The sequence below is a fragment of the Gavia stellata genome, chromosome 2 (genome assembly GCF_030936135.1).
Source record: "Gavia stellata isolate bGavSte3 chromosome 2, bGavSte3.hap2, whole genome shotgun sequence".
In the NCBI taxonomy this organism is placed as follows: Eukaryota; Metazoa; Chordata; class Aves; order Gaviiformes; family Gaviidae; genus Gavia; species Gavia stellata.
This window is the reverse complement of record NC_082595.1, coordinates 8216917-8236276: the sequence shown is the minus strand read 5'-3', so window position 1 is coordinate 8236276 and position 19360 is coordinate 8216917. Positions and strand designations below refer to the sequence as shown.

The following is a 19360-nucleotide window of genomic DNA, read 5'->3' as shown; positions in this document are numbered from 1 at the left end:
ACTGCCATAGTTTCATTTCTACTGCCCCATTGCAAGGGGTATTCAAGGAATTGTCACATAATTGCAGCATGGGTAAATGCATTCTTTCTTGCAGCACAGACCCTAGATTTAAACCCATTTTCAACCCTCCTGGATATATAAAGATAAATCCACACACTGATGAAAACTGAGGCACTGAACTGTAGGTTCAGCTGGTCACCTAGTATCACAGATCACTCGGAACTGGATTTGCGGGTGCTCTTCTCCTTCCATGCTTTATTGGCCTACACTGCTGTAAAGAGTAACTTCTTGCCCATTCAGCGTTTGCTACTACTAAAATTAGCTGGGAAGAGTTGGAATTGTTAGATTCCCATTTATCCCTCTGTAAGGGGAATCTCTTGTATACCCAAGACTGTCTTTTCACTTGGGTCCAAAGGCGGTCAGTTTTACCCCTTGTCTATGCTGACAGAAAGACTGCCACTGGACAGCATTTTGGAAGAAGTGTTCTCACTGGGGACCATTCCAAAGTTCTGCTCAAACCCCTCGAAACTCAGCAGTATTGTTTCCTTCTAATGAGCATTCCCTGACTTTTACAAAAAGACTTGTAACCTTACACTGAAGCCCACCGGGAAAGGATGTAAATCACAGTAACACTCTCAAAACGGACAGCGTGGTTATTGTTAATTTCAGCAGAAGACTATGAACATTACGGTAGCTCTATCTGACCCTAACCCAAGTTAGGATGGATTGCCAGGATACTGGAGGTGAAGTTCCACTTCTATTGCCTAGTCTGTGCCTATGTAGTTGGAGTATTATCTTCTGTCTGATTATTTTAATTTAAAAATGAAGATTAATTCATTAAAACTAGGCAAATACATCTGCATATTTTTTACTATGGGCTAAACAACCATTTGCCTATTTATTTACGCAAACAATGCTCACTGTGATCCCTCTATCAGTAATGAAGGCATCAGAACGTCAATCAGTTATTACATTAGCATTGGCAGTGTCAATATATAAGTTGAAAGGTAAACTTCACTTACAATCAAAAAAATCAAAATTTCTTCTCATTGTAGTGGAAATCAAAAGCAAAAATTTTCTTTATGAAATCCAGAGTGTAACAGGTATCTATGACAGCTTTTACCAGAAACTTTTTCACCAATCACAAAGATTTTACAGAAAGACAGAAAATAGAATCCAAACTTGCCTGCACTGGAAACCTGATCAACAAATTTTATATTCTCACATTATGAAAATATTTTCTTGTATCTTAAACAGTTGTTTTTATTCCTCTGAAGTGGCAAAACCCTTCTGCATAAAGCTATCAGGTTTATGCACAGGCCTCCTTCCTTATTCAAAAAGTAAATTACAAACCTTTAAGAAAAGTGATTTTTGCATAATCTATAGCAGGGCCTATTTGCAGCAGTGCTCCCTATCCCATCAGGAGAAAGAAAAACTAGTCACCATCAACTGAGAGGTTGTTGTGGAGAGCTGGGATAAGAAGTTATATTGACTGGAGAAAAACTACACATATTTCCTCCTTGCATATTTTAAGTCCCAAACCTTCTCTGGTTCACAGAAGTCCTTTGGTATTACCAACCTAAAGCAGACTGACAGAAGTATCAGGTACTGCTTTTATTGGTTGAGTTCTAGGAAAACCGCATGATGTACATCAGCCCATCTGAAAAAGGTAATGGTTCTAACAAACTGCATCTAAAATGGAGGTGGCTCCTCTCTGTGGGGTACCACTTTATTATGGTACCTGGTGGAGAACGAGCAGAACTTGCAGAGCACACAACTGACCAGGAGAATGATTCCCGCTACTGACACCTCTTAGTTTCATGGAAAGCTATTCCTCAAGCATACAACTGTCCAATGAGACATACCTTTGGAACTTGAAAAAAAGCCTAGTTTAGCCTTTTTTTGAGCAGAAATTTCTTACATATTAAGGATGCTCTCATTGGTGGTATTCTCCCCTAAGCTGGTTTACGATTCTTGAAAGTGAAGTCCAAAAAATCCATAGAATCATAGAATAACTCAAGTTGGAAGGGACCCATAAGGATTATTGAGTCCAACTCCCAGTGGAGGCAATTTGAATGCTTTCCACAACCAGAAAGAAACAGCTACCTTAGGAAAGACTCCCAGAGTCTTTTTGAATTATTTTTGAACCTTGCACATTTCAGAAGGTGACAGCATTTAGAAAAGACAGGTACACCCACCTTCTATCAACCTGAATGTTACTTCTTGACTTTATATTGGCGGTGTGTACAGCTGGAAGAATATTGCCTTCTCTCTAGATCACAAGAAATCCATCAGCAAACTCTCAGCATAAGCTTGGCTCTTGTTGCATTGTGGAGCTTTTCTTCTGAAGTTTGTTACTGAACTCTCCTCGTTACTCTGGTGTGTATATGCAAGGGGCCCTGCCTGAACCAATGACCTCAAGCTCAACATGAAAAGTCTTTTGCTCTGAAGGGACAGCACTTTCCAGTACTGGATGGCACTCTGCAATCTTTTAATTTTTGAACTGATTCAGTGAGACAACATGGTAGGAGAAAAAAAACCGAACAGAAAGGAGTCCCTAAAATTTAATCTGCTGCAGAAACCAATCAACCAAAGAAGAGTATCCATAGGCCGGACAGTCAAGCAGATATGCCGGAAAGGACTTTGGTAGACTAAGGATAAGGAATGGCGCAACGCAATACGGGCAAGTGTTCACAACACATGCCAATGTTGAATTGTCCTGTGAAAAAGGATTTCTGTCTATGGAGTTGTACATTTAGTAGATAGAAAAGCAGTGAATCAAGCTAAAAAGAAAGTAGGCATATAATAGTTTGTCTAGAGTTTTGGAAATTTACTGCCAGTTCATCCAAGCACGCAAAAGCCTACCCTTTCTCTGCAACTATCTCACTAAGTTGACCTTCACCACAAACTTAGCCTCAGCCACCTCTGTTATCACAATGTAATCACAATCTTTTTCAAATCATTATTTTGGTACTGAGGATATTCAGGTCTGATTTTTAATCACTGACATATTAAGCATCAGCAAAATAGTTTGCTTAGCTGTTCCGTTGGCAATTTTTAAAAAGGAATGAAAACATGTACCCTTTTGATTACCTTGTTAAAGTGAGTCATGATGACATTATAGCAGTGCTCAGTATTTCTGCTGTAATTAAGAATCTGTCATATTTTTCATTAAAACACATTCTTTAAAATGAGACTTTTAACTTGGTCATTTCAATCAGTACCAGCCTGAGGTGTAGCATGCAACATGCCAACTAGATAACGACAATGACATCTGAAATTTGCTTTTGCAAAATATAAGTATTAAAGTGCCCATAACGTGCACAAAATTTTATATATTTTATATGCACATTCTCTGTATTTCAACTACAAAATAGCTTTCTCTTTTTAAAATTAGGTTTTGCAGGTTTTTACCACTGCTCCAAACTGTAAACCATGCTATGTAAACATCAGAGCAAAAAGATCGTTTTCAAATAGAAATAAATGGCTATTTACATGGCACACAAGTAAAACTTAACTTTTTTTGTTCTGAATCAAACTTTCTACAGTCTGTAAATTCAGTTATTAACATCCTGCAGATTAAAGCAGAATTTGATGATTATTTCCAACATTTAAGATTTAGACATTTCTTATTAAAAAAAAAGAAAACAAAATCTAAAAGGTCTTGGTGATTTAACAGGACCTGATTGAGAAAAGAGCTGGTACAGAAGACAACAGAGTCAACAGGAAAGGAACTGGGGTAAATGCATATTCAGTGTATGAAAATGACATCTAAAATTCTGTAGCATCTACTGGTTTGATATGAGAATTAAAATAGGTAATCTAAGACTGAAATTACTGCAAACATTCCCAGTGCATGTGTTTCAAGTAGTAACAATACTTTGCAAAGAATGTCCTTTCTCTGGCATACAAGTTCTGTTTTTGTTTTGTTGTTGTTTTGTTACTGTTTTTATTAATACTGGACCCAGTTTTTGTAGGGCTATTTCCATGATAATATATTAGTTTGTCTAAGAGGTTTTTATACAAAATTGAGGGCACTGTATTGCTGCAGTGAAATATGTCAGGGTGTCATATGAAATAGCTCTACCACTCAGGTAGTCAGAGAGGGCATGAAGTCATTGAGAATGACCTGGTCCCAAATCTGACTAGAAACACTGAAATAATACTGGTTTCATGAAAGAAGCTGTGCAAAAAAGTAGGTATTTATAATGTACAACACCTGATTCTTAAAAGAAATCATCGGAAGTAAATGATTTTTACTAGTATCTTTTTTTAGTTGATAATCTAACACACAGATGGGGCTGTATCAAGCATGCACAAACCAGAAAATTTATCTTAGTAAAGGCAGAACAGGACACTCCTGTCTCAGGAATGTCAGCTCCTAACAATCCACTCCTATATTATCTCCCATTTTCTTCATTGCTTTTCAACACAGCTTTTCTTCACCTTTACAAATGACATTTTTGAAACTATAAAATGCTCCGTGCTGCTCAAACTTTCTTGCTTCAATAGTTTCTCATTGCTGTACAAGTAAATCTACATCCTTTGTTACTAATATACACAAACCTATTGGTATGTGACTTTGACTCCAGGCTGAGAACAGGCTGTAAATTTAGAAATCAATATCCAACTATATCAATATTCATTTTACTTTTTCAATACAAAATACAAAGGTGAAAGAGCAGTAAATAAGCTGGAGTACTGAAATAAATTGGGTGTTCTTGTCACAATTAATAAATGTTTAACCAGTAACACTGCTTGCTACAGAAGTCTATAGCTTTCTAAGGTGTCTGAAAGTAGCAGGTGCTACCCTTGTGAGACTCAAAACCAGAGAACATACTTCGATACTTCATTAGGATCACCAGTCATTCTCTTCAGTACTACTGAACCTAAACATATAAATGACCATTTTCAACACTGTGCAGAGTGCTACAAGAATTGATTTAACAATGTAATTTACTAAAACAAATGTATACGAGAATTTTGAAAATACTTTTTTCAATGGATTGGCTCATATTAGGTGAAAATTTGCTAATTTGCAGCATATATAGCTCAAGAAAACGTTTGCAGTTAATGACTCATTTACAGACAGCCTTTCAGGTTTCATTATGATGTTAAATATGGACAATTATTAGCAGAATGCTTCTTTTTGTTTCCAACTTTTGTTCATGTAAATATACAACTCTTGTCCTTTCTTTCTTTCAAGAAAAAAGTTTACAAATTATTCTACATAAAATCTAGTCCTTCTGTTCTTATATCTTAGCTAACTAAAACTACTGAAAGGAGAATAATCAAATAGTGACCTTTAATTTTAGTCCAAATTTCCAAATGTATTTCCGTTCTAAAAGGAAACCCTGTTTCTTTCATAAAATGGTATGAAATACTGACAAACAAACAAGGCCTTTGATGGATAAACAACAATTTAATTGTAGGAATATTAGCCTTTGAGAAAACTGTAATAATTTATAAAATGTTATACAACACCTCTACGTCTGTACAGGTTTATTCAAAGTTTACTGAAGTTTCTATTTGCTTAAAAATTTACAATGCTGAAATGCAAAAAAAAAACCAAACCACCACTTTTCTAAGTCCACAGAAAAAATTCTCAATCCTCCTGCCCAGAACAAAATTGAACAGATGACCTTGAACTTGAAAAGAAAAAAAAAACCCCACACATCAGTTAAATGTACTTCATGTGATACCTTTATCTACCATTATTCTCTCTCACTCTCCAGGTAAAGACACATTTTGGGGGCAAAACAATCTCTAAAATTGTGAATATATAGATATATAACATTGAAGTATCACATAATATATTTGCCTTAGTATCAAAATATTGGCTTTGCAAAGATACGCAGAGGAGCCAGCTTGTAAAATAAAATACTGAATGCTGAAAGCCCAAGGTAAAATGAATAATAAAATGAATTTCATGATACTTCATACCCTCTCAGTACAAAATGACATCCTCTAGTACTTGAAAGTTGTGAAGTGAAAATCACCTTGTAGAAATGATTATATTATTCTCTCTTCAGCCATTAAGTATTTTTCTTTCTCACTTCACATATGTTCAGAGTCTTAGAAGCTGACCCATACATTCTTTTTCCATACTGCTGCCACTAAGGTGCTTTAATAACATTTTTAATATTATTCTTGGTCTGTTTCTGCCACTGTGGTTTGAAACAAAGAAGTTTCAGGAGGGGGAATTCAGTTGGAATACAAATACTAAGCTTCTCTAAATATATCTATTTAGAATATATTTGAAGAACTGGATGTGCTGCATATGTTGCAATAGTAATTGCTATATGACTAGGACATGCAATGTAGATGTCCATATTAGCATTATATAAAAAGCCTCACACAGGCACACACACAGTCTAATCCTTCCAGTATGCACATATATAATTAATACAAACAAACTGATGAGAGTCCTATAAATCATTGCTAGGTATTGGAAAAGTCATTTCACAGCTGTGACATCAGCAAAATGCATCCAATGGTTGTGACCTCGCATCTGTAAAAATCTTTCAGAAATGTGCTTGCAAGTGCCTCCTATTTAATCTACAGCACTAATTTTAAAGCTGCGTTTCACAGCCTTATTTCTACATTTTCAATTGTTTGCCCAAGAATTCACATCGTATCTTTATTGTGCAGAATATTTCTAGTATTCATATGCATTCCTCACAGAAAAAAGATACCTCATGTCTTCTACCTTGTAATGCTTGAACAGACATAAGCAGTAATCTTTACTGTCTATGATTCTGAGTATATGAAAAAAGATTTATTCTCTTTAAAGAAGTGCCATGCTACAAAGGACTAGAAGTTGGAAATGTTTGAGGGAGAATTGAGAGAGCCTATTTATTTCTTAGTCTCTATTAATAAATAAGGATAAAACATATCTGAAGTTATATGGAAAATTACTGAATTTATCAAGCATTTCCCCAGGTCACTGACCTACTGCTTTGTATTTAGAGATTTACCATCTTGTGTTTTGTGTTCTGTCCCAGGGAAATTGGTTACCTGTGGGTCCTGGCAGGGGAGCAGCTTTCCTTCTCCGTTTGATGTCTCCCATGCACAACGATCCTAAATGTACACTGGTTTGCCTGCAAGTAATTATAGGAGAAAACTGTTAACAAAGGAAGAAAACCACCACATAAATACACAGCTTGTATAATCTGAACCTATATCAAAACATTCTCAACCAAGATGAAGCTGCACAGTCAAGCCACCAATCTTGTTTATATCGAAGCATAATTATGTTTGTTGACAAGCGCTCAGTATCTAAATGCAGCATCATAAATTGTTACTGGAATGAATAATATAAAGGGAATGCTTTTTAATTTTCAAAACTGGCAATCTTTCTAGCTCAACATAAAACAAAAACACCATTGCTCCTGACAGGAAAATAGCTAAGATTAATTATCTAAAGAGATCACAATACTGTTGGTAGGTTATCAATTGGGTAGTAACGCCTGACTGTCAGAACATTTATTACATGAAAAGTATTATCAATTTTTTTTTTTTAAGGTAAGATGAAAAATGAATGAGAAAACATGAAACAGTAAACTCTTCCAAGGTACATGAAATAAACTTGTAGCACACCAATGTGTCCTTTTCCAATTCACTGGTAAGTTGTGAGAATGATAATGTGGAAGCACAGTATCTGGTATACTCATTAAACAATTACGAGCTTACACTTGGAGACTGGAAAATTGGTGGAGCTGCAGAGAATGGCAAAGAAGGAAATCTTATTGCATTAAAGCTAGCTATTAGAAGTCAGGTACCACAGAAAAGGGTAAATTTGGAACTTCCAAATATTGAATTTTGGAATATAATCTTAAAGGACAATTATAGTTATTATTTTTCTTAATGTACAGTGCCTGTAGAATGGAATATATGTAGCGAGCATTTTTTTTGAAAGAACTAGAGCAGAAGGGGGGAAAATGCAGTAATTTCTGAACTCCACAATTTTAATGTCTCCATAAATGTTACTGAGAACTGTTATTCTTAGCACAGTAGCGTAGTGAATTTTGATAAAATTACAAGCTGAGAATTGCATCTGATCGTCTACTATAGCATAGTAACACTCTGTCACTCACGGAATCTGGTTTCAGTGTGGATATATAACTTATCCTTTACTGCATTTATAAACTTTTTAAAGCTGTGCTGCTTCTAAATGAATAACAAATGGTCGTATAATGTTGAGAGACCTTAGATCTGCTCAATAATCTCAAAAAGTTACAATGCCTTGATGAAAAAGATGACAATTTACAATCTTCTACATACTTCTTTTAAAAAGATACAGTGAATTAACAAGTATTACAGTGCTTTTATTTGAAGAGTAAAATATTCGAAGAAATTTAAGTTTCACGCAGAAGTGCACTCTAGCTTCACCTAGTGAACCCCTATTTCAACACTTATTTATCTTTGTTTTAAAACAGACTTTCATTTCCAATTCTTCTAAGTTGAAATTGCGTCCTATTTTAATATCCAGAAACTGAACATGGTTGAACTAGTATATTAATGTTGATAAATTTCAGTTCTAAATTTAGAAAGAAGTCAAGACGTGTAATCCTTTCATAATTGATTATACAATAAAGAAAATTGATATTTAAATACAATATGGGGAAACAATTATTAGAGAAAAAAGTATTTAAGAGGTGTATATAACATTGATATCAAACACGCGGAATAAGTTGCATGGTAAATTATATGTTAAACAGTGTGCAAGTCTGTTTTCTCTTCTGAGTGAAAAAGGGAGAAAGTCTCCAGGAATACAAGTAGGATGAAAGATAAAAATGAATAAAGTCAGGCAATTGAACCTGAAGACCTGAGCCACAGCAGTAACAGCTAGGAGCGTTTGAGTTATTTTACCCAGAATTGATTATCTGTTACACTACATTGAGATATCTAGATTATTGATCTGTAAGATTATGGTACTGGGGTCTCCCCACTTTTCCTCCAGGCACGCCGACTGGAGTTGCAGCAAATAACACTAAGTAAGGACTACTTTGTTATTGTTGTCACCCTTCATGTAGAACATAGCAGTTACTTTTTAATTTAAAATCAATGAACGTCTGAAAGGCAGCCTTGTTCCTTCAGCATAAATGAATCATTCGCCTTTGCCGAGCACAACAACCCTATCACCAGCCAAGGTGAGAGTGGGTATTTCTTTGTTGTCGTCGAAAATTCTGTATGCCATAAATAAATAATAATATGCTAGAGCACCAATTATGCTTTGTCAAACCTGGTTTTACAGCCATTAGCATCAAACATTAAGCTAACTCGCGATTCTAAAGTGGCATTTACTTTCGCCAGGTCTTAACATTTGATATGCACTGTCAATGTAAATCACAGCAAAACAAAAAGCTTTTTTTTATTATTCTTTTTTTAAAAGGAACAGACAAGAACTATCATTGCTCTGGAACTGGCAGGTTAGACAAAATGAAGTATTATTCTGAAGCGGCACAATACATTTTGAAATGCTTGTAATGGGGGTATTATAAAGTAGGGAGAACTCTGACCCTCAATCAGGCTAAGTTCAGCATTATGTTTCTTAGCATTAAATCAGAAGTGTGTGGATTACAGAAAGGAAGCAAGCTATTTGCCTGACTTCTTTCTACTTACCCCTAGCTTGCTTCCAGCTATCATTTATAAATAGTGCTCTGGAGGGAAGCTAGGCATTTTAATAGGGAAAAAATAAAACTTGTTAAGACCACCTTGCCTGAAAACTTGGCTTTTGACGTGCTGGTGACAGGGACTGGAGCAAGCAGTGTCAAATGGAATAATTTTTAAGGAAAGACAACAGGAACTTGTCGCCTCATTGTATGCATTTACAAATAGAGGCTTTTCAGAGTATTAGGCCTAGTTAAAGCTGCCCTCTGGATAAAAAGTGTTCCCAAGCAGCCTCAGACAAGCTTGGGAGACAAACAGATGTGACTATGGTCCCTGGCGTTTGGCAAGAACACTCACTGTCAATAAGAAAAATATGAGCATGGACAGGGCATCAGCTGCACCACGGCCGAGCAGGCCTGCAAGTGTCATAGCAGCGGCAAAGTTGTGGCAGAGGGAAATAAGAGGGCTGCAAAAGCCAGGCTGGTGTGAACTTACACTAGCATGCCAAGAATTTTTTTGTTGTTGTTGTGTCATGCCTCAACGTATTAAACAAAAGCACTGGAAAAGCCACTGTCAATTTTTATTCATTTTTCATCTTGCACACAGTGTTCAGATTCTCCTTTCTACATGGTAAATAAGAGCCTCAAAAATGAAGACAGACTGCAAAAGGCAGTAACAACAAAAAAGCCATTGAAATAAGAAATAATAAACACAATAAAAAGTAGTTTTGATACAGCAAATACTTTTATAGAAGCAATGACATGTAAAGCAATTCACAAGCATCTATGCCTTCTTGGGACATTCACTCAGACAGAAATTTTGTTAACTCCTTCTTCGACAGCTGCAGTCTCCCTATCATTTCTTTCTTCTAAGGTAATTGCCCTTACTATGGTAATGTGCCTAGAATTGTCTCTTGCAACTCCCCAAACATTTCTATCCATGCCTACACAACACAACCTCTTTTTCTGTAATTTTCATAGCTCAATATGCAAATATTTTTGATGAGTGCCTTTTCTGCAGTTACACACGTTCACCTCTCCAAGACATTTGTAATAGGCTGTCATATTTTTATCTACTCTGACCTTTGCAGTCAATGGACCATTTGGTTACAATCCCCAAATAAGCGTCTGTTCTGTGAGGGAACCTACAGCTGCACTGCTTTAATTGCAATCCATCTTCTGAGCAACTGAGCACACAAAGTGGTTCTTAACTCTTTCACTAGTAGTTATCACCTTTGCCACTATCAGAGCTCTAAGTTCACCAGTCCAGTCACTGAGAAGGGTAATACAATAAACTCAGTGTAGGACAGCAGATACTCCTGAATATGAGTTCTAGCACTCTGGTTTATTACGTGCTTCTGTAATCACTATCATCCCACGTGTAAAAATACAAAATAAACCCCCAAACCCTCACCAAAATGCAAAAAAACCCCCTCTCCCCAATTGAAAACCTCTCTTCAAATTCAGTAATTGTTCCACGGTCTCTTCAGAAAGATGCAATGTTATGTATTATATAGACAGGGCTATATAGTAGGTAGCTTCATATGCACCAGTACAATGGCCTAAACTAGCGAGACTGTCATCTCACTGGGGGAAACTCTGGGTACTACTGTACTAAATACAAAATGTTTGCGTATTTATTTTATACGTCTCACTGTAACAACATGTCTGTTGATCACTTTCCTTCGGCCGTCTGCTGGTAGCAGCTGTCACTTTCCTTGCAAGCTGCAATGCTTTATTTGGTATCAGCGCAGTTGCTTTTGTTGGTGCACTGTAATTGTGCCGACAGTTACAACATTATTGAAGGCAAACTTAATTTTGTCCCTTAGTACATTTACTGTCAAACCTTTTACCAAACAATACCATGACATTGCTAAGATTACTTGTAAGTAACGGAGGTGATGGTTTTATGTTCTGCTTGTGTCAAAAATGCATAAAAGTACTGATTACTAACAAAGGCAGATGTGGAAGAGCATGTATTTTTTTGTTTAACAGTATTTATTAAATATCCGTACTCTTAACTTGGAAAAATCCTATGCTGCATGCTATTATGAATCAATAACATTTTCAAGAAGCCTGATTTCTATATCACAGTTAGATGAATCGGTAATGATCAGTACCTGCCTATCTATTATATTCCAATTAACATCTCTCTCACCTGAGGAACAAATCCACAGTAAATTGTGACACACTGTTCAGCCACAGTATCAATGCATTCCTGCAGATGGCTGTAGAACTCTGCAAGTTTATCACCACTGAATGCTTCAGCTAACATAGAGGCTTGATAAAAGTTTATAAGTGAACTTCTTTCACAAGAGATTACAATAAGGCAAGGGTTGACTGATTTGCATTTTAGAAGGGACTTCAGAGAATTATTTTGAAGGGGAAATCTAACTGAAACTGTCAGTTCTCAGTCTTAAAATACAGATATGAATATGGATATGATTGAAAAGAGAATGCAGTGAGGACCACGACTCACTTTAAGCTTGAAATGACTGGACAATTTCTTATAAACTGAACGTGAGTAGGGAGTGTGTGAAGCAATGTTCACAGCAGCAGTTAAAAATGAAAAAACAGAACTCAATTGGGTAACAGAGAAGCAAGCCAATAAAAGGGTTAAAAAAATGGAATGTGTGCAACAGCTCAACTTTATAAAATCAAAGAAAAATCCAAGCAAACCTGCCATTATTCAAGTACCTTTTACACAAAAGTATCACAGAAATAGTTCTCACATCCTTACACAGAATGGACCTGTAGTACAGATTATCGCATTTCCTACATGGCTTAAAATGCAGACACTGCTGTATCTGGTGGCCAATGGAAGTGCACCCATTAGCACTGCTTAAGTAAGAGAACTCGGATGAGCTTTGACTCTTACTATACTTTCCTAAATCTCCACGTGGCAGACAATGGCTTCAAGAGCATCTGAGTCCATGGAACAGTTTATGATCTGTTTAGAGGTAAACACCATTAAAAAACTGTTATAGCTGTATTTCTAAATGTCCAATCACACTATTAGCTAATTAGATAAGATGAACACAAAATTCTACCCTTCCATTTGACTGAGTCTCCAGAAGTATGGACTTAATCAAAAGATATCACGTCAAATACACTACTAGGCAATTGGTGCTGTAAATCTGGGAAGACTATTCTGTATTATCTAGGTATAACAAGTACATGCCAGGGGTAAAGATTAGAAGTATCTCAATATAGCCACAGAAAAGATGCATGATGACTTCATTATATTACACTGAAATATGCAAGGCATGTTTGTTTTTCAGGAAGAATATATGAAAAACCACAGCTAAGAAATTTTATAAGGACAGACTTCCTCCTTCCCTTGTAGCACACAGCTTGGTGAAAACATGGACACAGCCTCTGGTCTTCATTTGGAACACTCAGAGAAAAGTAACATATGCAGTAACGTATGTGCCCCGTGGACAATTTGAGAGGGATTGCTCCTTGTCCATTCTGAAGAAGGTACCCATTCTTTCACTCTCTAAAATATGTATAGCGCATGTGAACTTCCAGTAGATGCACAGGACCCTACTTTGAGGTCAATGTTTCTGAGGAGTAAATGAAGGCAGGTAAGAGCGAACAAAACAGTTGCTTTAACAATGAAGATTTGGACTCCACATCTTAGTATTAGGGTATAGGGCAATCTTGAAAAACAATCCAGTGATGCTTTGTTATGAACATTTGAGATAAACCTCAGTCAGTACAAATTTACCTGACTTTAGGTCAAATCCATGTCTGAAATTTGTTTTGTTATTTGTCACAGAAACTCATCACATGCATGTGGGCCTCATGGCAATCCAGGCAGTCAGTGTAATAAATGCCCCAACGCCTACCGCAGTCTACAGCAAAGCTACTGTGACAGCTGCACTCCTGGTGGGCAGTTCCTCACCTGAGCCTTTTTTCCAGAAAAAAATACTTTCGATAATGGGACACTGAGATCATATTCTTAGGCTGTACATGAGGTCTGCCTCTACTTCCATCAGACCATCTCAGTGAATTAGAAGGATTTCATGGCTTTTATAGAACCCACAAAAGCAGCACTGATGATACGCAGTATCAGGAGACAGATTCCTGGGAATCAGAAACTTAAAAATCTTGTTTTATAGCTTGCTTGATTTTGGTTTTAGTCTGGGAAATAATTCAAAAATTCATAAATATTCCCTCACGCTAACTTTCTGGAGGCTGTAGAAAGAACCACCCTCACCCTCCCAACACCCGAGTGTTGACAGTGTTGAAAGGATTTCTCTCTTGGCTAGGAGTGGTAGACTAATACCGGTGCAAATTAATCTTGTCTACAAAATACATTAAAAGTCTTTACAGAAACTTTTTGTTCAGTGCTAAAGAACTGGCAATATAATAATAAAATACAATGTCTATGCAGCATATATATTAAATTTTAATGCTTATGAAATTGAATATATGTTTCTTCTTGGCATCACTTTTCTCAGACACCATTCAGATGAAATCAGTTCCACACTTGATTCCTCCACATCCTTTACAAACAGTAAAGCACCTTGAGGCCATTTCCTCTTGTCCTGTCACTTGGGAGAAGAGGCCAACACCCACCTCTCTGCAACCCCCTTTCAGGTCATTGTAGAGAGCGATGAGGTCTCCCCTCAGCCTCCTCTTCTCCAGACTGAACAACCCCAGTTCCCTCAGCCGCTCCTCATCAGACTTGTGCTCCAGACCCCTCACCAGCTTCATCGCCCTTCTCTGGACACACTCCAGCACCTCAATGTCTTTCTTGTAGTGAGGGGCCCAAAACTGAACACAGTATTCGAGGTGCGGCCTCACCAGAGCCGAGTACAGAGGCACGATCACCTCCCTGCTCCTGCTGGCCACACCATTTCTGATACAAGCCAGGATGCCGTTGGCCTTCTCGGCCACCTGGGCACACTGCTGGCTCATATTCAGCCAGCTGTCAATCAACACCCCCAGGTCCTTTTCTGCGGGGGAGCTTTCCAGCCACTCGTCCCCAAGCCTGTAGCGTTGCCTGGGGTTGTTGTGGCCAAAGTGCAGGACCCGGCACTTGGCCTTGTTGAACCTCATACAATTGGCCTGGGCCCATCGATCCAGCCTGTCCAGATCCCTCTGCAGAGCCTTCTGACCCTCCAGCAGATCAACACTCCCGCCCAACTTGGTGTCGTCTGCATACTTGCGGAGGGTGCACTCAATCCCCTCATCCAGATCATCGATAAAGGTATTAAACAAGACCGACGCCAGTACCGAGCCCTGGGGAACACTGCTTGTGACAGGCTGCCAAATGGATTTAGCTCCATTCACCACGACTCTCTGGGCTTGGCCATCCAGACATTTTTTTACCCAGTGAAGAGTGCACCCATCCAAGCCATGAGCAGCCAGTTTCTCCGGGAGAATGCTGTGCGGAAGAGTACCAAAGGCTTTACTAAAGGCTCGGCAGACTACATCCACAGCCTTTCCCTCGCCCACTAAGCGGGTCAATTTGTCACAGAAGGAGATCAGCTTAGTCAGGCAGGACCTGCCCTTCATAAACCCATGCTGATTGGGCCTGATTGCCTGGTTGTCCTGAATGTGCTGCGTGATGGCACTCCAGATGACCTGCTCCATAATCTTCCCCAGCACCGAGGTCAGGCTGATAGGCCTGTAGTTCCCTGGATCCTCCTTCTGGCCCTTCTTGAAGACAGGCATCACATTTGCTAACCTCCAGTCTGCTCGGACCTCCCTGGTTATCCAGGGCTGCTGGTAGATGATGGAAAGTGGCTTGGTGAGCTCTTCCACCAGCTCCTTCAGTACGCTTGGGTGGATCCCATCTGTTCCCATAGACTTGTGTGTGTCTAAGTGGTGTAGCAGGTTGCTAACCATTTCCTCTTGGACTGTGGGGGCTTCATTCTGCTCCCTGTCCCTATCTTCCAGCTCAGGGGGCTGGGTACCCGGCAAACAACCGGTCTTACTATTAAAAACTGAGGCAAAGGTGGCATTAAGTACCTCAGCCTTTTCCTCATCATTTCTCACTATGTTTCCCCCCATGTCCAGTAAAGGATGAAGATTCTCCTTAGCCCTCCTTTTGTTGTAATGTGTTTATAGAAACATTTTTTGTTGTCTTTTACAGCAGTCACCAGGGTAAGTTCTATCCTACTATGCCAATCTGTTCACAACGTAACTTTAAACGTAAGGGTGACATACCTGTATTATTGAAAGTCCTAGTGCAATCCTATTACGACAAGAATACAATCTTTGCCTGGCCCCATCAGATTATCTCATCGCCTAATACTGTATCCTAATATGTTCCTTTCTGTTATCTTTTTCAGCACTTCTAAGTGGCATTCAGACACAGAAGTAGTTTAAAATTTTCCTGAACTCTACAGATCTACACACTCAACTCCACACTGGCATAATTTTAGCAAACACAATGGAAAATAAAAACTTACATCACTACATACGTTTTGACACCCAAGTCACTTATGTACTTTATTTGTGAATTGAGTCTCTAGAAAAAAATTCTGTAGTAGAGGCCTACTGCCCTCAGAAAGGATAATGCATTGTTTTTTCTTGTTTCTAATTAGTAATTTTAAGCATATGTTCAGCATTTAACTCTAAATGTTTGCCTTTTCCCCAAGCTCTAAGACAGCTGTCCAAGATGTGAATGCCAGAAAACATTTAAATATCAACATCTGTTGAATTATGTTAATTTAGTGTAATATAATTGGGCATGAGTTGGAATTGATCAAAAGTATATGAATTACACAAAGGCAAATCCAAACCAATATCTTGGTGTACAAACAAGTCACCAAGGAACATTGAGGGAATAAAACCAAAAAAATCCACTTCTGTTAAAAATTAAATAGCTAAAACCTACAGTTTTCTTCAACAAATGACATGATTTCATATTTTCAAGGAAAGAAATTAATATTTATACTCATTCAGAATATAAATTTTATATTCAGTCAGAATATTTTTAAATATTTGACAGAAAGTTCCGTTATTGTTTTATGTCCACACCTGATAAAAATGAGTAATGCTCATATGTGTGTTATGGTGAAATGTAGTTAGAAAATAGGTTGCAGTAATGGAATACCATCCTGTTACAGGACAATGTTGTTTCAAAAATTCTAAAGCAAACATTCTTTTGTTTCTTCATGTTGCGACAACATTGTTCATATCTAAGAGATATGGGCCCTGATCCAGCTCTGAAGTGATCTGGAAAATATCTTTGACTTGAGCAATAACCATGGGCTTGAACAAATACTTCCACAGAAGGACTCGATAGCTTACTCACCTACACTATTTCTTCTGGCTATTTCTGGACATGTATTTGTTTATCGAGTATGACATTCACTAAATAAAGTCAGTGCAGGACAAATCTATTTTGTTGAAAAGACTTAAAAAACCACATCCTATCTATATAGTTCTGGATTACGCTTATATAGATTTAGGTTAAATGACTTCAAACATTAGCACTGTATTCAAAATCCTTTACTTTTAGAACAAGTACAGAGCAAGATGCAACACTATAAAAATCCACAAATATCTACTACAGTAGCTTAGAAATGGAACAAGGAAAATGTCTTACCAGGTTGGAAACACTCAACCTGTATATCAATTCATTTCTTTACCTCTGTGCTGGGAAGGTGAGCAAGCATGGCCAACTGGAATGAATTTGGTCCACTAATAAGAGACCAATAATTCAGTTAATGTAGGGAAACAGCCAGCACAACGTAATGACTTTTAATCAGCCATTCAGACCTAGATCTGGACCACTGATCCAGAAGCTTTTTGTCACATTACAAATACTGCGGTCAGTCCTTAACCTACGGCCTTCCAATCGGTTCCAAGAAAATAACAGCTCCGCAGCTGGACCCCAGCATCATTCTCCTCTTTAGTCCCTTCTGCTTCCCTATTTTTAATACTATGCTTGAGAAACAACTCTTCAAAGAATCTAATTGCCTGGCCACAACAGTACAGTTATAATGCAGTTAATAATCTGATAAACAATGATATAATTGTGTGCAAGGTGGGATGAGGGGGGAAAAGAAATAAATCACTAATGCTAAGACTGAATGGGAAGCAAATTATGCTTCCTAACACTCTGCACCCATTCCCCTCGGTAACTGTCACGCAACTCCATGGAGTACAAGGGGTCTGCATGTGTAGGAGTGAATGCAACATTTGACTTTCTAATATCAAAGGAGAGCACAGCAGGTAAGAGAAAGTTAAAGAAACATTGAATTTTTTTAGTTTCAAAATTCTTTAATAGCAAAACTTCACTTATGTCCTCCTGCTCTGTGTTATTAGTGATATTAAAACTTCTAAAAATATATATATAAAGGAACAAGAGCTTTGGCAAAACAAATTCCCAAATCCAAAAATGAGGAGGCTGAACAGTGTCCTCTTCTTCCTTTTGGCTAGGAGTTACTGAACATTAGTTTCCAGATAGGCTGAAATGTGTTATTATAATAATCACTTTAATATAATGATCACAATTTTGAAACATCAACAAAGAAAACAAACATGAAAATTCTACATAATTTGAAACAAACTACTCAAAGTTTCTTCTAAACTCTTTCTCTCCTTACACAAAACCACAATCTGGATAGAAGTCAGTGTGCCTATGCCTCAGAATTTTAATGAACGTGCGTCAGCAGATGCTGCTTTACATATACGAGATTCAAGGATCCCTTCAAGATTAGTAGGAACCCAATGTAAAAATTGCATGAATAGTTTAATTTACAATAAGAACAGGAAGAGGCAAACCCACCCTTCCTTCATGCATGGCTATTTGTTCTTATATTTGTGGTATGCAGCTTTCTGTGCCTGTATGGTGAAACAGATAGAGAAGATCCAAATTTCTTGTGGCGGGGGGAGATGCTGGGACAAATGAGTGGTGGAAAACCAGACTGCAAAACCACCTTTTTTTGATTGCAATACTACTTAACAGTAGGTTAAACGGTTTAGGAAACTACAGTGCAAGTTACTGTGCATGGCTCCTGCTCAGACCTTAAACAGCAGGAAAGGTCTTCACACCTCTGAAGCCCAAATTAACTTTATCCTTATTCTGTTAGCATTTTAACAGGTAAGCTGAGACAAGCAAAGCTTGAGCTTTGGAGCACAAAGTTGAGCAAAAAAAGAGAGAGAGAGTCTAAAGCAGTTGAAAGCCTGAGAAACAAGCTTACCATGTGCTAAAATTCAGGAACTTGAAAAGTGACAAATTTGTGATCAATTCATTCGGGGGAAAATTCAGTCCAGATGGTACATCAGGAGGATCCAGAAGTACATAATTTTTAGAGGTTATCTGATTTTTTTTACTGTATATTTTTTTAAAATCAGGATTGACTTCCTGTTAGTTAACTCATGTGTACCTGGAATTCAATTTTAAATGACAAATTTTCAGTATCATTTAGCAGCTTATTTATGTACAATATTACTACGTATATTAGATTTTAGTGCAATAACAATGAAATTCGGCTTGTGGTTTTGTACTTAATTAGTTTTGCATTGTCTCTTCAAAATTTCTGCTACTTTTGCAAATGTACTGATTATGGAACTTGAGTTAAAATATGATACTTTAAAGACACTTAGTGACTAATGTTCTTTTAATACCTTTAAGGTACTTAGTGACTAATGTTCATTTAATCAATGGATACTTTGAATCTTTCCATGAACCAATACTGAGGCTTGAAGATTTCTGTAGAATTAAATATCTCTAAAGCGTCACATACTGGCTACATTTTGAAATAACAATCAAACTGTCATCA

General features: G+C 37.5%; 1 protein-coding gene across 1 annotated transcript in view; it reads right to left on the bottom strand.

Annotated features, from left to right (window-relative positions):
* The window catches only part of GPATCH2 (G-patch domain containing 2), a 126592-nt gene that overhangs the window by 5948 nt on the left and 101284 nt on the right, over positions 1-19360 (bottom strand). The window contains exon 9 of the mRNA XM_059835611.1: positions 7018-7100. Coding sequence (XP_059691594.1) covers positions 7018-7100 — 83 coding nt within the window. The remainder of the gene's footprint in view (positions 1-7017; positions 7101-19360) is intronic.